The following is a 22267-nucleotide window of genomic DNA, read 5'->3' as shown; positions in this document are numbered from 1 at the left end:
TCTTCAGCTACTCCACCAAACCAAACATAACAGAGTACCTGACTTTTTCTTCCCTAGTTTTAAACTGTGCTTTTCCCCCTCTAGCAATAACAACTGTTTCAGCATTTATCAGTTTGATGGCAAAATGTGCATAAAACAAAAGATGAACTAGATTAAAAGGGAAAGTTTCTGGCATATTTACTGGTCATATCCTAAAATTAACTGACCAGGCAAAAGCATCAACAAAAAACTCCTGGTCAAATGCAATTTACCATGAACAGAGTCTCTTAAGTATTCCACTATTCCAGAGCAAAACAGCATTGACCCTTGCTGAAGGCACGTTGTTAGGCACTGGGTTTTTTTAGACTGACCTACTATGGTAATGTCTGCATTTTCAGAGTTTAAAAATAGACCCAGTAACAAAAGATTTCACCAATACATCTTTTAAAAAGCATAGCTAAATGCCTCTGTGTAATAAAATGTAGGAAGAACAAATAACAAGGATGTTCTATTATTAGTATAATCATGTTTTGTAATATGCTTTTCTTCCCATTCACTAGCCAAAAAAAAGAAGTTCTCAGTAGTTTATAAGCTTTCTAGGAGTAATTATGTATTCTTTGCATAGTGTCAAACCCTCCAACTTAAAAGAAATGCAGAGTTTTTGATGGATTAAAGGTGTTAAGACTGGGATAGCAAAACCTTGATCTCTTTTCATTGTCCTCAGCATTTCCAGTATGTGATAGTAGATCCTTGTGGAGATAACATCACCCTCTCAGAACACCATCTGCCAAAATAGCCAGGATCATAGCTCAAGAGCACAGATGAAAAAGTGTAACTCTTCAGTTTTATGTTTTCATACCCTTTTACTCAGTATAAAATTATATGTCTGAAATGATGACTGAACATATATGAGGAATATAAAGTTTTATTAATAGCTAATAGTAGTGGCAATGAGCCTCTGAATGCAAAACTGGCTCTTGCATGATGAGTTCTTAACTAGAGATATGCTGAGATCTAACCATACCTTCAGATGGTTGTGTATTTATGTCGGAATTCATCTGATTATAAAAGTAGTGTAGCTGATTATAAAAAGGAAAAAAAATGTGGCTCAATAATCTGGATATTGGTCAATTGGTAGTTACACACTTGTTTGAAGGAACATAGTAACAAAAATCTTCTGGGCTTTTTGTTCTGGGAGCAATCACCAAACCTTCACAGGTCATCTTACCACAGATTGTAGCAACAATGCTTCAGGGACTTTTCTGTCCTACTGCTCCATGTACTACAATGCAGTCTGAGAGCAATCTTCATAATACATATAGCAGTATAAATATTAATTTATTGAGTCACACAGGAAAGTGTTCTGGTTCTAATTTTTTCTTCAGGAAGTGGCATTTCTTTGCCACAGTGAGGTAGCTTGTAACAAAATTTATCAAAACATAGAAGTCTGCAGTTAGAATAAAAATACTCACCTATTCTTTGTTTGAAGTACCTTTCTCCTAACATTTCTGAAGTGAGTGCTAAATGACTTACTTATTTTCTTACTTCAAACAAATAAAAATAGAAGAATGTTTTCTGGGCATCTATCCTGCTTTTTATTTAGTCTGGATTGAAATACTTCAAGCCTGCAGTCACCCTTGCACCTAGCCTCATCTTCACTGTGAGCTGCTGTGTGTCACTGCTGTCACAGAGGCAACAAACACCACTGATGAAAGACACTGGACAAAGATTCTGTCTGATTCAACTTGAAACTAAAAAATCAATCAAGAAAAGTATATATGCTACAAAAATACACAAATAAGTCACTGTGTTCTAGCCAACAAAGAAGCTGAGAGAATATGCCTGATGACTTACTAGGGACATGACAACAGTAGATGTTAATTATGCAGCTAACTTCATAATTGACAAATCACCAGGAGATTTGGTTAGCCAGAGAGTCCTCCTCAACCCACTCCTTATACTGCACAGGGCATTTGCTTTCTAGATTTACCAGTAACAGAAACATATTTCAGGAAAAAAGGTTTTTGCACCAAAGTCAATGAGCTTCTCAGGCATATTTAAGTCAAAGCTACCCTCCCCTTGGTTTATTTAGGGCTTTTGAGGGTTCTTATGCCTGTTCTCCCTTGATCCCCAGGGGCTACCCTTCCCAAGAAGCACCATCAGGAAATGCAGGATTTTTAACTATACATCTGCCACAGATTAAAAGACGAGCAACAACCCGATAATGTATGGGGGAAAAAACCCAAACATATAAGCCAGGGGTATGTACATCCAAACTGTTAGACTAATCAGTTGTCCCTGTCCCAAAGCAAATATATAGCAAGAATTTAGAAAGATGAGTGTTTCTTTTCCTGAAAGTTTTAGATGATCTACAAATTCAGAATTTTCAGTGGGCTATGAATTCTCTATGTGTTTTATATATTTCACCATCATGACAATTAAGAGAGTTCTTGACGAGCAGACATCATTTCAGGATACAAAGAAACTTTGCTATGCCATTATTAGTGATGCAAAATTAATCTTTTGTTTTAATTTCCCTACTCTTTTTTTCTAGCAAGCCTGTCTTGATTATTTCTGTGCTCCCAGTCAGCTGTCATCCCATTCTGGCAACTTCCCTGCTTCAGAATGTTTAATGTAATTTAGAGGCTTGGTACTCATACATAGAGTGTATTGTTCATCTTTCTGGATGAGAAAGATTTCATCTTACTCCCCATAAAAGCTGTGAGAAACCATATAAAGAAAGCAGAACAAATAAGCTTTATCCATTATGATTTATTCTCTACAATAGTTCATTAGAGGATAGAGTTCAATTATTTACACTCAGAAGTTATTATATAGGTAGGAGGCAACCAAGTGTAATACAAAGAATTGGTCTGACATCTCTGCACTGAAGGTCAAAAGAGGTCTCCTTCTTTAAAGGAAATAAATTAACCAAAGAACCCAAACAAAATAACATGTAGTTTCCAGAATACAAAGAGAAAACAGCACTAATATTGAAGAATGCAGATGTCTGTTAATGTACTATGAAAACAAATTATTCTGTGCAAAGGTTAGAATCAACTCTTAGATTTTCTTACAGACTTGTTTTTGTGTTGTTCTTATAAAGGTGTAGATATGTGATATCTTGACCATAAAATGTTCCCAAACTGAAATGGCATCAGTTGAGAGCAACTGCTGAGCATGATAAAGTAAACCAAAACAACAAAAAAAAAACACAACCCAAAACTTAAGAACCTCACAGTGGAAACATTCCAATACTGACAGACTCCAGTGATCAGACATTCTCCTGTAGTTACTGTAAAACAAAGACAATTCATCATTGCAGTGAGATTATTTCTCAGTTGTGGTTGTCATGAGAATAAGCCCTTCTAGACCAAAAGGCACTTGCTTCTAAGGATGAGTTAAATCCAGATCAAGCCAGGTCACAGTTGCTTTGAAGATTAGTTCCAGCCAAGTAACCACAGTGAAATACTTAACATCAGTTGGTCACTGATTTTGGTTGCCTCCATCTGGGGACAACCTCTTTCATCCTTATGCATAGCTGCCACGTAATGATCTAGAAATGGGATTATTTCCTGAGACCACCTGCCCCTGTGACATTTTTTGAGATACATTTTTTTTCCAACTGATCTTATAGCTGGACCCTTATGGGACTAAAGCTGAGGGCCTGTCTCTTAGGCAGCGGACCAGTGTTTCTGATTTGCTAGTTTCTCTTCTCACTGCAACAAGACAAGAACACAGTACATATTTAGAGGCATTTTTGTTTTGTTTTATTTTGAAACAGACCGAGTGGGGAAATGGAAGTGGGAGAGGGTAAGGCTTCCCTAGTCCCAAACCATCTAGACCACTCCAGGCTTAAACCTACCGAGTCACTTGATCCTAAAGTTCTGTTCTTTTAAAAATGACAGCTAACCCTCCCCACCCCAACCCCTCAATCATCCCCTAGTCAAATAAAATTAAATCAGGAAAACACTGTACACTGTTGAAGACACAGAACAGGGCTAAACGTTTGAAAAAGAAAGAGTATTGTTGAAAAGCCTGGCACTATATGCCTGCATGACCAGTCTCACTGAGCGTGCTCAGGGGTGAAGTTTTAGCACCATTTTTTTTTGCTATCTTTTAAACATTTTAGAAATGAAATTCTAACATAGAACACTTGAACAGTAATGAGTGTAGCCCTATGTATCATACTGTTTGACAGCTGAAAGGTGAATGGTGTGTCCAGAGCTGACCCCATCCTCCCTCATCACTACACGGCACCTGGGAGAGTAATTACAAACCACTCAAGTTTGTAACAAGATCAATTTATTCTCAGCAGCAGGAAATCATGAAACAATCCCTTAAATCTTCAATTGCTTTTCAACAACATCACAAGGGAAAAGTGGCAATTTCTAAGGATGACCCAGTACAGAAGGAAAGCTGGGTCGATATTGCACCATTATCCAGAATAGGACCCCCTCCTTCCCTTGCATCTCTCTCCTCCAGCAGGGGAACATTACACCAACGTGAAGAAAAATTGCACAGTTCTGTTTGCTTCTCTAAGACCAGAAGAAGCAGCAGCATGCACTTCTCAGCTTTCTACCAGCCCTAGTCCCTGCCATGCCAGAAGGGAATTTCGGGCTTGAAACTTCATCCAGTTTGAAAAGCCATCATTACCACGCACAAACAAGCTTGTAAGATACAGGCAACCAAACAGCCATTACTCTGCTATGCACTTGTATTTTCTTTCCTGATCATTGCTGACCCTCAGAAACTTGGAAAACAAACCAACAAAATTATAGTTTCAAGTCCAGTGGCCTCACTGAGAGTCACAATTTAGTTTATGACATCCCTCAATTACACAGCAGAATAACAACTGGGTAACATCTTCCTCTTAGAAGAGGGTATTTCTTGTAGTCATCAATGATAGGAGAAGAAATACAGAATGCACCTGAGTTTCCCACAGTTTCCCCACTCATTGCCTAGATGTGGTAATGACTAAACAATGCCAGATAAGAACTTACCAGTGAAACTACACAGCTCTCTTCCATAGGCCTGCCATAAACTGGAACACTCACAGTTCTCAGATCCATAGTCACCCCAGAGAAGGTGGCTGTCCTATCAAAAGGACGGTCCTCGAGACCCTTAGCTTAAGTTACACAGATTTCAGTCACTAGTCTCACTTGTTGAACTATATTCAGTGGCCTGCAAATCCCTCCCCATCCCTAACCCAATCAGGCTCCGTTACAAACGTCTGAACACAAAACCAAGTCGTAACAGAGAAGACTGTCCAAGGACACTGGAGGTACCTTGTGCTTTGCATACACAGCGTGTGCCATGTTGCTCTCTCATGGGAGTAACAGCATTTGATTTCATAGCAGGCTACATTGCCAAGCACTGTCCAAACCCCCAGAAAACCATAAGCCTGAGAGCACTTCTAGAAAATCCACCCTACAATGGGATCTGATAAATTAAAGCCTGTTAGGGCTCACTTAAGGAATGGATTCATCTGCAAAATCAGCCCAAAGTTTCTCACACCTCTAGATGTTTTCTGTCCGTGAGGGTGGGGTGCTATCCAGATGTTGTTCAGCCCTCCCCAATATCATAACGTCCGCCTGCGATGTGTGGGGACTGCAATCAGCTCTCAGTACACAACAGATACCAGAGGGTAAGAAAAATTAAAAAGAACCTAAAAAATGTTTTGTTGGACTCCGTTGCCCAGGCTGCCAGGGGAATGCTCCTACTTGATCTGGGGGGCTTCCATAGCAAAAAACTTGAGTTTGTGGAGTGTCAGTAACACACAAGAACAGGTCAGTCCGAAGTGGCACTTTCACTCCTAGAGGTCTTCTGCACCTCACGACAGTTTGTAGGCGTGGAGCCCCAATCCAACTGAACCCCCATTCTGAGGGAAGGCTGAGATAAGGCTTGGGCCCCTGAAGTTCTGTCATGCTCTCATCCTTCCCCCCAGGTCAGCTGGAAGGCAGACTTGGCAACGGAAGCTAGCATCATAAAATGGTGCAGTAATAGAAGTAACTGGACCAGGAAGAGGAGGCATCTGCCCCAATGATGTCGTAGCCGTTGGCAGCAACTGGGGAGTGGGACTGGTCATGCAGCCGTGTGTCAGGAGTAATGATTGTAGAGGGGAGGGGCATGAAGAGTGCCATTCTGGAAACAATGCTGACGGGAAGCCATGTACTCTGCATAACTGATTGTCACCTTCTCACTGCGGTACCTACAGAACAGCACGAGAGAAAAATAACATCAACAGCCCATGCAATATGAAGGGACGTGGCCTAAAAAACAATCCACTCACATCACCTTGCAGTTGAGAGGAACCCACTACCTTCAAAAACTGCTTTGTTTGATATTGCCTCATGTAGTAATTTGGATAACCCATCTAAGCTTGAATTAGCTCCAGCATCCTAGAAGTTGAGTCCTATTCAAGGCAATCATAATTACAGGGACTCTGAAGTAGCACACAGGAAAGAAATGATCCGGTTGTATTCTTTTTATCCACTTGCTGTGGAAAACAAAAGCACATGAAAAGTCTGCTGGAAGAAGACTCAGTTTCAGAAACTAAATCACCAATATTTCTCTATTATTTGACTTAGCCACATCGTACAATCAGAATTTGCAGCATATGAGGCCCCTTCTGAGAGACCAGAGATGTCCAGGTGCTTCTAAAGCGTGCTACACAACAGGTAACTTCAAAGTTGCACTAAGCCCATGTTACATCAGATTCAAATGAAAACCTTCATCCTGTGCTCTCCTGTTAAAAAAAAAAGCCCAACCCTGCATACCCACCTCATTTCTCCAGAGGTAAGGAACGACCTGACAGATTAGTGTTTCTATACAAAACCCAAATGTCCCAGTTTTTACTAACATAAAGGGAGTTGAAACCAAAAGGACAGCTGGGGGTATAGAAAAGCAAGCAAATCCTGAAAACCAGCCAAATTTGAGTGTGGTTTGCTTTGAAGACAGCTGTCACCTCCAAATAGCTACACCATCCACAGATGAGCACACTGAGAGAAGCAAGTCCATTGTAAAGATAAAGAGGAAAAAAGAAAATCAACCTTTTTAACTTCTAAAGGTTCTGCTTCTTTTGATCATTCCTGTGGCACTTCTGTTAGAAAAGGCTAACTTCGATCCTGCCTGGACCGAACATGCTGTACTTCATTCCTGTACATCATCTGTCTAACACTTGGCACTTAGGAATTTGTCTTTCAGACCAAATGTCTCACTCATCTGAAAGAGGCATGAAGACTTCACATCAAGCACAAATACTTTAAATTGCCCACAATACACTGTAAAGTAAAAGATGACAACTATCTTAACTTACCTGGTGAGTTTAATGGTTTTCCTAAAATCATTGGTGATGGGAGCCTTAAAGCCACCTTTCCTGAGTAAGGAGTCTATGGTCTGGATCTGATCCCAGTCTGTGGAAAAAAATAGAAGCAAGGCAATTTTTTCAGTATAAAAATGCTGCATGAAAAGGCCTCTAGAAAAAGCAAACATGTAAACAGGAAACTTTGAGCCGTGGAAGTACCGGTGCTGAACTGGACAAACATAATCTTATGCATGCACACTATCTGCACATGCGAACCCCTTCTAACTCTTACTGGAACTGGTCTCTACAACAGTAATTCCATCTTCTGTATGACCTCTCTTTTTGCAAAGCTCTGTGCCTTGCTTCTGTTGCCGGAACCCCAAACTGTTTTATCACGTGGCACTCAAGTTTAGGTCCCTAAGCCTTAAAATAAGATAATACTTAGCTCTTTACATAGACAACTTTTGGGATCAACCTGATGCTCTAGTGATAGCACAGTGCACTGCTATGTGAGAGATCAGAGTTAAAATTCCTACCTTAGTCTTTTGCCCCAGAGCCAGGAGGATGCGACCACTCCACTCTGCTAGGTGGAGGAAAGGAGGCAATATTTTGAGCAGTTACCATGGTGACCTCTACTATATTTGAGTGGGAAGTGTGCTCCAGAGGGGCCCTGTTTCCTGCCCTCATCTGGAGGATGCTACTTTAGCAAGAATGAGGAGCAAAGGGACTCTCCTGTTGGTGCTGTGCAGCCTGCAGTTATCCTAGTTGGTGGGAGAAACATAGAAGAGGAAAGATGCAACGCTGAATGAAGCTGGAAGACCCATACTTTGAGATCCTCTACTTCTCAAGCCCTAAAAGGTTTTTACACTAAAATACAACTATGTACAGTTGTGGGATGAGAGAAAGGACAGATGAAAACTGTATCGAGTGTCAGTTATTCAGATTAAGCCTGGTGACTCCATGGCACTACTAGGAGGATACCACTGCAATCCAAACCCAAAATCCACAGATTTGTGTAACCCAGCTCTGTGACACAATGCATTGACATGTTTGGCTACCATCTCAAACCCACCTTGTTCCTTAGCAACCTCAGGTAAATACGTGGCTGTGCGTTTGACACCTTTCTCATTGATGAACTCTATTCTGATCCCATGGATCCCAACCTATAGATGGAAATGAACAGCCAAGTAAGAGGTGTTTGCTAGCACTAGGTCCTGATCGAATTGTCATTCCCACAACACTACACCTCTCTCTCTGGACAGCTTGGCTTTTGCCTGGATAAGGACATTCTCTTCCCCACTCTCTGTCCTTGCCAGGCAGGTCTCACAAGTAGCTCTCTTGGCAGCATAGAAGACTTCTGTCACCTTTCCCAGACAAGCCTAATTGGTCTCCCTGTCACTTCTCCTGAAGTTAGTTGTCAGAAGTCTTAACAATTTCCCATCTCTGATGCTGGGCAAGAAAGACAAGAATTCTACACAAGAGTCATGCCTACAATAGCCCAACTATAAAGTCTGTTTTATCCTAAAACTTATTAATACCTTCAGTCTTAACTACTGTTCATTCCCAGTTTCTACTCTCAGCATCAAAATGCTTATGTGAGAATCCAGTTTTTCACATGTATTTACACCCATCTCCTATTGGGCCAAATCAATAAAACACCTCTCATTCCCACTCAGATCCCCTCCCAACCAAAAGCATATTGCTAGCCCATCCTCCTTTCCATCCCCACTACTTCTCTTCCCAGTTTCTTCTACCCCCACACACACTTGTAACAAAGGAGACACATCACTATGTACTAACCCGAACCCGAACGGAACGAGAGAGTGATGCAGAGATCCAAATGCACCTGTTCTCACCTCCCAGTCCAGGTAGTCACTGGCATCCTCAAAGTTAGTGAGGAGGGAGACAGAGCAGAAGAGTTTGGGCAGCTCCTCGCGGGTCAGGGGGGGAAATCGGCTGTCCTTAAGTGCACTAAAGGAAAGAGAAGATGTATTGCCCAAACCAGACACCAAATTCAAGGCTTAGATGCTCAGTTACTCCCTTTTCAGTTGTGCCTCCACGAAACATGTTCTCTGCAGCAGCAAAGAGAAGTGATTTGCATCTCCTCCTATTCTAATTAACTGTAATGCACAAACATTGGCATAAGCTTCCTCATGCTGTCCTCTTACTGAAGTTGCAGAACAATTCTGTGCTATGGTTGAAACTGTTAGGATGCAAGACAGATCAGCCTTAAAACCAAAATTCACCTGTTGCCAAAGTGTTCCATTAAGTACTGATATATTACCTCACCCTCTTGTGAAGCACAGAATCATAGAATCAACGAGGTTGGAAGAGACCTCCAAGATCATCCAGTCCAACCTAGCACCCAGCCCTATCCAGTCAACCAGACCATGGCACTAAGTGCCTCATCCACTCTTTTCTTGAAGACCTCCAGGGACAGTGCCTCCACCACCTCCCTGGGCAGCCCATTCCAATGGCAAATCACTCTCTCTGGGAAGAACTTCCTCCTAACATCCAGCCTAGACTTCCCCGGCACAACTTGAGACTGTGTCCCCTTGTTCTATTGCTGGTTGCCTGGGAGAAGAGACCAACCCCCACCTGGCTACAATGTCCCTTCAGGTAGTTGTAGACAGCATATCAAACTGAACTATGTCAATCCAGTTTCTTAACTTTGAATCCTTACAGATCTTCAGCAAACTCAACTACTTTCAGGTTAAAGTAATACTCAACACAATTACCTGGTTAATGTGTATTCCCTGAGTCCTGAGTGAAGATTCATGGCTGAAAAGGTCCCAATGCAGCCACGAAGCCGCTTGTCTCGCCCCGTCTTCCACGTCACAAAGAGTGGACTGTAAAGACAAAAAATTAGAAATGTCATAGAGTCATAGAATCTTTTTGGTTGGAAGAGATCTTTCAGATCATCATGTCCAACTGTTAACCTAGCACAACTGAGTTACCACTAAGCCATGCCCCTCAGCACCACATTTATGGCTTTTAAACTCTTCTGGGAGTGGAGACCTTACTGCTTCCCTGGGCAGCCTGTACCAGTGCTTAATAATTTCTCCTAATATCCAATCTAACCCACTCCCAGCACAACTTGGGGCCATTCCCTCTTGTCCTATCACTTGTTAACTGGAACAAGAGTCTCACCTGTTGAGATACTAGAGTGTGCCTAGAGAAGGGCAGCAAGGCTGGGGAGGGGCCTGGAGCACAAACCCTATGAGGAGAGGCTGAGGGAGCTGGGGGTGTGCAGCCTGCAGAAGAGGAGGCTCAGGGCAGACCTCATTGCTGTCTACAACTACCTGAAGGGAGGCTGTAGCCAGGTGGGGTTGGTCTCTTCTCCCAGACAACCAGCAACAGAACAAGGGACACAGCCTCAAGTTGTGCCAGGGGAGGTCTAGGCTGGATGTTAGGAGGAAGTTGTTGTCAGAGAGAGTGATTGGCATTGGAATGGGCTGCCCAGGGAGGTGATGGAGTCCCCGTGGCTGGAGGTGTTGAAGCCAAGCCTGGATGAGGCATTTAGTCTGGTTGACTGGCCAGGGCTGGGTGCTAGGTTGGACTGGCTGGGGCTTGGAGGTCTCTTCCAACCTCCTTGATTCTATGATTGCCATTTTCCAAATGCAAAGCCATGCTTCTGTATGTCCCATCAAAGAGCCTCTAGAGATATCTGGTTGTTAAGGGGAGTGAAAAAGAGCATGTATGTGTGCCCTTGCATTGCCTCCTCCTGATAACCCACAAATGGCATGTTTTCTCACTGCCACCTAGCAATAATAGAACTCCACACACCCTTAGATACAAAAACTTGTCACCTCCCCCCACTTTTCCAGCATACTCTTTTCTCTCCAGTACTTCTCTCTAAGCCCTCCACTGACACCTTCCAGGCCAGACTCTGATGATCCCTCTCTCAAGAGGCCTATGGTTACTTGACCTCACTGACCACGTCTGTGAGTAACGTGGCCTTACTTAGTGTCATCCACTAGTTTACATGACAATTCATATAAAAATTAATACAGGTGAAGCAAATAAGATTACTTATTTATAGTTCCATTGAACCAGAAAGATTCCCCAGCATTCTGCAAATCATCTATCATTCATGTTTGCAATAAAAGCTTTTTTTTCTGTTGTTTTATGTTGGATTTGGTTTTAAAGAGATAAAAAGCAAACCTAGTTTTCTCCCCCCCCCCCCCCATTATTTCCATGAGGATATGACTTCTGGATCCATCATAGAATCAACCAGGTTGGAAGAGACCTCCAAGATCATCCAGTCCAACCTATCACCCAGCCCTATCCAGTCAACTAGACCAGTGCAGTTTATGCTCACATCTTTTGCTCACATTTTCTTTCCATTTACACATATTCCCTCCTGCTGAACACAGAATTAAGTCACTGTATTGTTCCTACTCAAACGTCATCTGGGTTTCCATTTTCCTGTCTACTATCATCAATTTACAGATTCCAAAAGTCAGCAGGCTCGTTACGATCTGTTAAACTAGAAGCCATGAGTAAACCTCAAAGAACAAAAAGTTCAGAACAACAGCATTCAGAAGAGCTTTATGAAGATGCAAAGAGGTAAAGATGACTAAGTGCAAAAAGTTCATTTCCACAGAAGTGAGTGAAACTGCAAAGAAGCTGGAGAGAGAAACAGTAAGGGCAGCAGTGGCTGCAGCTCTGCAAGAATGCCCAAACCTCTGGAAAATTTTGCTGGGCAACTGATCTAATTATAAAAACAGAGTGAATGATCTTAACTTTTTCAGATTACAGGTCACTTCAAACCCAGCAGTGAGTCCACACAAAGTCTAGGGATTTCCACTGAAATTTAAAAGATAAGTTTAACACCACAGAAAATGTGCAGTGTTAAGAAAACAATTTTCTGAGGGTAAACAAACACTGACAGGAGTTCTAAAACATGGAGACAGAATAACTCATTCTGCAACAGAGCTCAGACACTTACTCTCCTCAGTCTCTTGGAGCTGTTGTAAGCAATATGTCTTTGCAGCAAACATTGCAAAAAAATGCTAAGAGATTCTGTTCAAACAAAACCAGCACAGAGTGGGGATGATTCCTCAAATACAGGAAACAGAGCTTCTGATAGCTAAGGAGTTAGAACAATTTCAACTGCAGTGATGAAGTAGTAGCCAGTGATGTTTGTCAGAGCAAAAATGGAATTAAAAACCTCTATCACAGCATAATCCATCATTCAGTATCTAGTTACCAGCTGTGACCAACAGTACAAGTACTGCCCAAAATAGCAAATAGCCTTTAGGTGATAGCTGTGAAGTACTTTGCCCACAGAGGAAGCAGAAACATTCTTCCACAATCATCAGCTACCTTATGGTTGCTTGACCAAGACCGAGGATTTACTGTTCTGGTTTTCCAAAAACACTCCAAAGCACTTGCAGGATATCATTCCTCTACCCCTGCATCTAGCTACCATAGGTTGAAACAAAAAAGAAGCGCAGTGAAAGAAAATACTTAAGAAAGCTCTCTCCCAAAAGATGGTAAACTTACAAAAGAGACTTCTGAGAAATGTTACTGTCACAAGTTCAGTGGAAATTTAGCTTAATTAATGCTCTGAAACCATTACTTAGCCCACATGAGACCCACCCCAAACATGGCATTCACCTCAAGCATAACAGGGAAGGAAGAAAATGAAAAGCATCTCTGACAGAATACAAATCTAAATAACTTCATTCTCTAGTCCAAATTACAGGTTCACATTTCCAATTCACCTCTTTCCCCTTCCAGAGGGGAAAAAAAAAAAGATGTTTCCACTGAGCTGTGACACAGCTTTCTGCGTGTGTAATAGAAGAGATATTACCAGAAAGGACAGGATAATTGCATCCAGAAGGCTGTCATATTTTAAAATACCTGAAAACACGTTGGAAATAACTTTTCATTGTGGTCATAACAACTAAGGCATGAAAAGAAGATACATAGTTTTGTACAAGTCTGTAAAACTACACTATATAAAGTTTTTCACTGTAGAAAAGACATTGTTTCTGTAGCTGAAGAATTACTGCACTAAGCAAACTGCAGGTGCAGCTGACAATAAGTCAATTGTTCTCTAGCCCCTTCTTGAAAAATGCCTTTCCCAGATGCACAGAGAAAAGTCACAGCAACCCTTTGGCCATGATCACCCAAGAGCATTTGCCAGTTCTTTGCAGCCAAATCCTCAGCACATTATGGCAACCATTTCTCCTCCACCAACCAGGTCCTGGGCTGCACCAGGAGAAGTGTGGCCAGCAGGTCAAGGGAGGTGATTCTCACACCCTCTGCTCTGCTGAGACCCCACCTGGACTACTGCATCCAGTTCTGGAGCCACTATTACAAGAGGGATGTGGAGATGCTGGAGTGTGTCCAGAGAAGGGCCACTGGGATGCTCAGAGGGCTGCAGCAGCTCTACTATGAGGACAGACTGAAAGAGTTGGGGCTGTTGAGTCTGGAGAAGAGGAGGCTCCCAGGTGACCTTCTTGTGGCCTGCCAGTATCTTAAGGAGGCCTGTAACACCCTGATAGCCTAAGAACTAGGGGGAATGGTGCAAAGCTGGAGGTGGGGAGATTCAGACTGGACATGAGGAGGAAGTTCTTCACCATGAGAGTGGTGAGAGCCTGGAATGAGTTGCCCAGGGAGGAGGTTGAGGCCCCATCCCTGGAGGTGTTTAAGGGCAGGCTGGATGAGGCTGTGGGCAGCCTGCTCTAGGGTAGGGTGTCCCTGCCCATGGCAGGGGGGTTGGAAGTAGATGATCCTTGTGGGTCCCTTCCAACCCCGACTGATTCTATGATTCTTTAAGAACTTCCTGCCTAGGTGTGCTTGATGAGGGTTTGCTAGGCTTGAGAGGGGAATTTCAGCAACTAAAAGCTAGCTTCTCCAATTACAAAGGGAATTTTAAATTAGCAAAATATTGTTTGGCCAATTCAGAATGTAGCTTGCAGTGGGGAAAAGCCCTGTTACAGTACAGATTGCATGGCAACCTGAAACTCCCATGGTGTACTTTTAGCACCAGTTTGCAATACTGACTGAACTACAAAATTGGAAGAAGTAACTAATCACCTATTTGCATGCCACACAGATTCAAAACTGTTCTTCAAGTTACTGAACACATCATAAAAGGGCTGTTTTCTTCATGTACCAAGTTAATTCAGCCATAACTACGAGTCTTGCACTTTGTAAATGTGGCTGTTAGCATGCACGTTAAGGTTCTCTTAATTTCATATGCATCTACCAGCTGCAGAATTCTGACCAAGATGGTTGTGCACCTGCTTATCCTTCTAAGCCACTAACTGGTGGTTTTCAAGTCATAACCCTGGAACTTTTATGTTCTTGCAGAACTCTGACCTGCAGGACTACTTCTATCTTTACATTAGGGTTCAGCACCAACTTAAAAGTGCTGTAATCTGAGAAATAGGTTGGGAGAAACCTGTGCATCTTTTTATTCCTTCCATCAGCAGCCTCTTTTCTGTCTATCCAGAGACTTTGGGTAGAGACCTTTGTTTTGTTGAAAGGTCTCCTACTTTGACATTACTTTACAAAGGCAAACAATGCAAATGATTTATGTATTTTTGCTCTGCTTACTCTTAGATAACATTTGTCTTGAAGTTCATCACATTACTATCTCAGGTGTGACAGATCATCCTTGTCTGCTACTCTGCAAGAAAGCAAACCCATGCTGTTCCCTGGGCTACATAAAATTATTTGCTAGAAGAAACAGTATAAATGTTAAAGCACAAAAAATTCAGGCAGATATTTGCCTGGAGGGGAAGAAAATAGAAGACCTGTTCTTGCTTTGGAGTGCTGATCTAGTAAAACTTAAATTATCAGCACGGAAATGCTTAATGAATGACTTTTAGCATCTCAAATGTGGATGTAAAATGCAAACAGCTGAGATTCCTGAACAGCCTTTTTGAAACTAGTCAACAGAAACAGCAAGAAAATCTAGTTAGAAATCTCCTTTAACACCAAAATAATGAACCTGTATAAAATAATCTCTGGTATTGATTTAAGAGCAGAACAACAACAACCGCTCCCCATCTTTGCATTTCAATGATGAAATAATAGGCAGATTAATGGACCATTTTCTAAAAGGAGCCTACTTAGCTTAGCTACAACACCAGCAACAGAAACAGTTCTGTTTGGGGAGTCCCTGGAACTATTCTATATTCTAATCCAGAGCATTTCTCCATTCACTTGTATTTACAATTTTAAACAGCTTAGTCTGCAGTAGCATTCAGAACATGTACCCATAATCCTGCTCAGATAAGAGCCGCATGGCAGCACAACCTACATCTACACTGACAACCAATAAGGTGGAGAGGCATCTAATACATGGGAAAAGTCCTTCACCTCTTTAAGCCATTGTTCTTTCACATCAGTTTCAAATTCATTAACTTAAATTAAGGATGTCAACAACTTTTTATTTAATCTGTTGTTCTGGAGGTGGCCCCTGGAGGAGCCTCAAAAGGTGAGTCTGCCGTTCCTCTTTGCCATACAATTCTTCCACCAAACATTTTAACAGCATTAACATTTCCACACCCACACATTCAACCTTCAGATAAACATTAGCTAAATCCCACAAAAGCAAAGTCCTACCACAAATCCTTCTCCTCACTTATTCTTGTACACACATTCTTTCTTCTTAACCTTGGTATCGTCCTTGAAAGTTAACTCTCCCTTTCTCCCCTCATTTCCCCAACTAGTACTAGCTCCATAACAGCTTTTCAGTTTGACTTCTGGCTAATTTCTGGTTCTCTTCCCCGCTAAACCCATTAACCTGGACAGCTGAACACCCTTGTGAATGTCCTTGCCCATTTATCACCAGCTCAGCACTTGTTTTCGGAGGAGCCTGGAACTTGTTTCAACTTCTTTATTCCCTTTCCAGTTGCTTTGTGGAAGGAACTCTTGTCCCTTCACCAAGTTAGTGCCTGACATAAGAAGCAGGATGCTCTTCAAATTAATGATATTATTTTACAGTCTTCTGAAAACCCCATGTCAGTTTCACTCATTCTCTTAGTACAGACATACGGAGGCACAGTGCAGTTAATATTTTGCAGACGAAATCTACTCACAAAGAAGGGAGCAAACTTTAACAGAACTTTACCAGGAAGCAGTTTGCACTCCTCAATAAACACATCACATATCAAACTGTGAGCTGCAGATGCACCACACTTCATATTTTGCCTAGCTCTTTCTGTTGAACTAAGCACTGAGGGCCACTCTCCAAAGAGTTTGTCTCCACCAACAAACATAACAGAGTATTTTTTACTCTTTTGTGCACTTAAAGCATATCAGTTTTTATTTCTGGTTGACAAAGCAAGCAGGAAAATGCCCCTCTTCCTCCCTGCATACCAATTCTCCTAGTCCCCAGAGGAAACTCTTCACCCCTCCCCAACCAAACCACAGCTCTGGGTGCAGGTTTATTAGCCTTACTCCACAAGCAGAATTACTCACTAGGGGTCATTGGTAAATCGAGGAAGTCGTGGCTGAGGGAAACCGTAGAGATGACAGTAGAGTACATCAAAGCAGTAGCAGCACATCTCCGCTGTCACCACCAGGTTCTTGGTGCTGTTGGCAGTTCCATTGGGCCGAGTAAGTGGGCTCAGAGCTCCTGAAGTGGGATTCATTCGAGTAATTGGGGAATTTCCTGGGCCCAAAGTCAAGTCAGATACGTTCTCCCTTCCGTTATTCCCATCTGTATGCTGGTGGTTCTGAAGAGGACCTGAACTGGAGCCTGGTGCAGTTGTGGTCTGATTCCCATGACTGTGCGTTCCACTCCCAGACAGTTTGGGCTTCTTTACCCCACAACAGCCAGCTGCCAGCTTGGGCTCAAGTGGAGGAACACAGCGTCTTTTTCCCATCCTGCTTCAAAACCTCGCCGCCTGGAGCACTGCAGAACCCTGGCAAGGAGAGGGGGGGAGGAAACAATACACAAAACAGTTACAGGTGATAAACCACCAGCTGCTTCCTCGTCTCTGCTAAGCTTTTGGAGAGGTTTGCTGTTGCAGCTGAAAGAGGAACAAAACCCACACAACTTGCAGCAAAGCGAAGCCAGTTCAGCAAGCAGAATGAGCGTTTCATGCGCCCATGTGAGCAGTCACAACACGCCCAAAATCACTCTTCCAAAGTTATCAGTGAGGTGCACTGAACACTAACAGGCAGCTCACCACAGAAAAAAATATGAATGAAACTGTTGGAGAACAGGAGAAGAAAAGACAAAAATACTTTGGACTACAGATAAACCCCATCGGTGACTTTTCCGGATCACTCGTTCCCTCATGGTTAATGCCTGCAGCAACGGCAAACAAGCTGTTGGAAGAACACAGATGCATTTTCCTTCCCCATTCTCTACAGAAGAGTGACAAAAGCTCCAAATGACACCTTCAGGGTAGGACTCCCAAGGGTGCTGCCCTTGATTTAGCGCTTGCCTAGGCAAGATGCAGAGAAGTGGCAAGCACTGAACCTCCATTTTCTAAAGGGCAGACTACTTTCCAGATCCCATGAACTAGGACATGCCTTTACTTTCGAGGATTAAGTAAATCAGCAGTGCTCACACGTAACTGTGCAGGGTGTACAGTCAGGATACGCTGGAGAGAACGTGCAGTCAGAACAGAGGGAAGCAGCAATGGCAGGAAACAGACACAGTATTAAACACCCCCCCCCCCCAAACCCAGAAGAGTGTTCTGCTTGCAAAGAGAATGCTAGCGGTTGCATCACAAGAAGAGGTGGAACAAAAACAAGGAGGAGAGACTATGCAATCAAAAATGAACAAGGATGACAGGCAAGAACCACACATCAACGGCAGGAACATAAATAAGTGTAATACCAGCACTACCACAAGATCTAAACGCACACAGGGAGGGATGAACGTTTCCCCATCTGTCTGACAAGGCTAAATGCACAGACACAAAAGTCACAGAGAGCACCATGGAGAAATGGAAGTCACATCTGGTGCTTGTGAGTACCAGGATACTTCTTTAATCACCAGAGCACCCCTTTAGCTCTTCTAAGTGTTTAGCTGATGGCTGATACGCAAAAAAGGGGGGAGAGACATGCACTGGAGTTAATGGTGCAACAATCCCCTTCCTCCTCTGCACCTGCACACAGTGTAAACTTTATGCATCAGTTCATCTGGCATTGTTAAGCCGTTACAACCCTGATCTGAATCCGAACTGGTATGAGATGTGTTGCTGCATGTGCCTCTCCACACAAAACACACACGCTGGCAGCGCTTAGTCTGCAGGGCAATTCTCACCTCTCCGTCTTAGAACTGGGTTTAGTTCCTGGCATAAGGAACAGTTTACAGGAGCTAATGAAAACTATGCTTTTCCTCTGATCTCTACCTTTGTGATAAGGGGTTTTGAAAAATCGAGAAAGAAAAGCACATAACTTCGTCAAAGTGGACATGTAGGTTTTTGTCGAGTGCTGATTAAACTTATGCACTGCGGCCCGGGGAAGCTGCTGGGATAGGCGAGCCCCTCTCCAGGGGATTACTGGAGGCTAGCCGCATTTCAGGGGAAAGGCATTCATGCATTTGAAACCACGGCTCGTCATTTTAACTTGCAGATGTGGCAGAGGGCAGAAAAGAGGTCTTCTCCACCGAACCACCTCTGCAGCAGGCAGAAGGGGCCTAACAAAGGCGGCTGCACCGATCCCTGCCCGGCTCAGCGAAGGGCACCGTTTCCCTGCCGCGGGAGGCCTTCTCCCGCCCCTCGCCTCCCAGCTCCTCCGGCCCAGGGGAGCAACTTCTGCAGGGAACAACGCAGAAAACCCCCAACCAGCCGAGACACTGACTCTGCAAAGGGCCCCCCGTCCGCTACTTGGTGCTAGACCCGGAGCGCCCGGCGGAATCCCGCACAGCGTCCCGGTGGCGGCACTCCTCAAGAGCACCCAGCTGCTCTCCCCGGCGGAGACGTGAGGGTGCCACCCGCGGTCACGGATCGCCAGCGGGCTCTGCTGCCGCTCCCCATCCGGAAAGCCCGCCCCGCGGCACGACGGAAAAGCCACCTCCCGGCGCCAGGGCAGTCCCGCATCCCTGCCCCCTAGAGCAAGGGGGCCGCCCGGGCGCCACTGCCCCTCACCCCGGTCCTGCCGCGGTGCGAAACAAGCCCCGTGCGCCCGCACACAAACTTTCCGGCGGCGCTCCCAGGCTTTCTGACAACCTGGCTCCGAGCGACGCGGCACCAAAGAGACCCCGCAGCCCCCGCGCCTCGGCCCGGCTCCCCCGGGGAGTGCAGCCCGCCCTCTCCCGGCGGGGCAGGACTGCCGCCGCCAGGGGGCGCCAGGGAGCGGGAGCTCCCCCCCCCCCACCTCCCCGCTGAGCCCTTTCGCTGCCGCTGGGGCTGGCGGGACACCGGCGCCTTCCACCAGCATCCCCATCCCGGCTCGCCCACCTCCTGCACCCGTCCGGGGCCGGACGCGGCTTCTCCTCCGCCTCAGCCCAGCCGCCGCCGCTGCTGCCCCACCGCCTCCTCTCGCCTCATGGAGCCATGGGCCTGGGTGAGGCTCCTCAGAGAAGCAGGCCCGGCGGGCCAGGTGAGGGGAGCAGGGCCCGCCGCGGACGGGCCGGGAGCCGTGCTTCCCGGAGCCGCCGGGCAGCGAGGGGAGCTGGAGGACTACAGCGAGGCCGAGGGAAGGTCCTCCGCTATCCCAGCAGCCTCCTCCCTGCTCGTGAGGTAATTAGGGAAAAATGTACAGAGTCCGCCAGCCTCCCGTCGGCCCCGCGGTGCCAGCGCAACCATAGAGACGAGCGGACACGCTTGCCCTTATAGCAACCATAGATACGGGGGACTTCCGCTCCCCGTCAGGGGCGCGCGGGGCGGGGTTCCCTCCCTGTCACGTGACGGGCCGCACGTGCGAGGACAAACAGTGTCGGGGGCGGGAGGGGCCAGTGGCGCGCGGGGTCACCGCCCCCGGCTGCGCGCGGGCCCGGGGCGCGGCGGGAGACACCCTCGCGTCGGCGGGGGGGGAGGGGGGCGCCGCTCTCCCATTGGCCAGCAGCTGCTGTGACGCCATCCAGAGGAGGGGCGGGCGGGCGGAAACATCCATTGCGTGGCTCGGGGCAGGGAGACCCTCCCCGGGGGCCTCCCCCTCGCTCCTACAGCTTGGGTCCGTCTCGCCGCGCGGGGGCGCTCTGGGCGGGAGGCTCGGTCCCGTCGTCACCTCAGCGCAGCGGGGAGCTCAGGCGAAGCACGTCCCAGGTCTGCCCAGGTTCGCAGGAGCTTCCCGGTGAGGCGACAGGCCTGGAAGCCGGTTCAGCCGAGCACTCCAAGGGAACATACCTACCGATACGGCTCCTCCAGCGGGTGCCTTCGGCCGGGCTGAGAGGACAGACGGGAGCACGGGCAGGCCTAAAGTGGCGTGCGGTTTTGGCAGCCGGGCACCCTCTACTGTCTCTCTGGTTCTTGTTTGCAAAGGCAGCGATGAAAACAAGGCTAGGTGGCGAGCAGGGTTTAGCTAGAGGGAGATGTAAAGCACGTTTCTGGCAGCACCACAGAGGTACCACGCGTGGCAACTGCGGCAGGACACAAGCTACCTGTTCTGCTACCACTGACTGCATCTTGTTCCCGGTGCGGCACTCGGGTCCAGGGGCTGGAGGGATGGACTTAACTCGCTAGAAATAGCGCAGAGAAGCAGCTATTCCATCAACAGCTTTAGGACACGTGAAAAGAGAGCCTCAGTACCCACTCACGAAAGAGGCACTTCTTCTCTCACAGATGGTTGTTGGGAGTAAAGCCTCTGGGAGGGCGACTACTGTAAAAGTCAGCGTGTTCCGGCTGTAGGAGCTGTTAGTCTACAGCAATGTATTCGATAGAGGAACATCGAAGCAAAACACGCTATTAATTTCCTTCCGAGGACACAGGCAAAACACTTCAGAAAGCTGAAGAAGAGCTCCTGCAGATCCCACTGTAAGAACACCACGCATTCATCCTTGGCAGATGAATAAACTGATACGGCTCGTCAAGACTATGACATTTCTGTAACCCACTCTTGATCTAAGCCTAAATAAGAGGCAGGAAAACATCATTTGGAGAAGGTCAGTTGAATGTCAGAACTTACTTTCTCCTACCGAATCTGTAGGGTTTCTGCAGCACAGAGCAACACTTAAGTTACCACCAGTGTAAGGTTATGAAAGCACATGACCCTTTCAGTCTAGATAATAGGGCAGCTTATGAATAAAGGTCACTACAGGAGAATGAGATGAGAATAGTATGGAAGAAACAAGATTGGTTTTAACTTCTGCAGTCCTTAGTCTGGGGAGAAAGGTAGGGAAGGTCTCTACCTCACTCTTCAGTGGTCATGCCTAGGATTTGATGCTAAAGCCCTTTGCCAATGATATAATCCTACAAAAGGCAGAGAGAACTTTTTGCAGAGTCTTCAGGGAGCAGGCAGTATCTCAGTTCTATTACCATAACATCAAACAAATACTTCAACACTTGCCTATGTCCTGAAGCACAGGAAATACAAAGTGGTGCCAGTCTGATTCCCACCTTTTCACACCTTACCTTCTGCATTTTAATTTGGCCTGTGCCAGAATCTTACCTTTCAAGGTACACCTGGACACGCAAACACATTCCTCATGGACTTGGAAAAACTTGTAGGAGTAGTTTGAGGTTTTGTTTCTTCTAGCCAAGGAAATGAGCAAACAATTTTAACTTCCCTGTTACCAAAGTCCCAATATCATTGTACTAGAATTGCATCTTGCAACACAAGTGGTTTTTATTGTAAAGAATAAGATCAAGCTCACCTGAGACTTGCCACCCAGATGAAACTGAAAGAAGTTGCTTTTGCATGTCACAGTATCAACAAGGTTGGAGGAGACCTCACAGATCATCAAGTCCAACCCTTTACCACAATTCTCAAGGCTAGACCATGGCACCAAGTGCCACGTCCAGTCCTGCCTTGAACAGCCCCAGGGACGGCGACTCCACAACCTCCCTGGGCAGCCCATTCCAGTGTCCAATGACTCTCTCAGGGAAGAACTTTCTTTTT

General features: G+C 45.3%; 1 protein-coding gene across 2 annotated transcripts; it reads right to left on the bottom strand.

Annotated features, from left to right (window-relative positions):
- Window positions 1-2736: 2736 nt before the first annotated feature.
- On the bottom strand, window positions 2737-20021 carry AMMECR1L (AMMECR1 like). 2 transcript variants are annotated; one of them, XM_064165250.1, is made up of 7 exons: window positions 19669-20021; window positions 16730-17175; window positions 10024-10134; window positions 9142-9256; window positions 8358-8448; window positions 7298-7394; window positions 2737-6190 (listed from the first exon to the last, which is right to left on the bottom strand). In XM_064165250.1, the coding sequence occupies exons 2-7, from the start codon at window positions 17134-17136 to the stop codon at window positions 6079-6081; spliced, it is 933 nt and encodes a 310-aa protein (XP_064021320.1). In that variant the 5' UTR covers window positions 17137-17175; window positions 19669-20021; the 3' UTR covers window positions 2737-6078. The 2 variants fall into 2 exon arrangements, with proteins under 2 accessions (XP_064021320.1, XP_064021321.1); XM_064165251.1 differs by lacking the exon at window positions 19669-20021 and adding an exon at window positions 19357-19489.
- Between the last annotated feature and the right edge of the window lie 2246 nt (window positions 20022-22267).

Source organism: Pogoniulus pusillus, chromosome 26 (assembly GCF_015220805.1).
Source record: "Pogoniulus pusillus isolate bPogPus1 chromosome 26, bPogPus1.pri, whole genome shotgun sequence".
Classification (NCBI taxonomy): domain Eukaryota; kingdom Metazoa; phylum Chordata; class Aves; order Piciformes; family Lybiidae; genus Pogoniulus; species Pogoniulus pusillus.
This window is presented reverse-complemented; position numbering and strand designations above follow the sequence as displayed.

Bases quoted from the DNA above. Each gene is read 5' to 3' on its own strand.
- AMMECR1L (XM_064165250.1), bottom strand. From the start codon at position 17,136: ATGGGAAAAAGACGCTGTGTTCCTCCACTTGAGCCCAAGCTGGCAGCT. The intron at 9,257-10,023 runs GTAATTGTGTTG...TCTTTCCTTTAG, and splicing joins AGGGAATACACATTAACCAG to TGCACTTAAGGACAGCCGAT. The intron at 8,449-9,141 runs GTGAGAACAGGT...TTCCATCTATAG, and splicing joins GTGACTACCTGGACTGGGAG to GTTGGGATCCATGGGATCAG.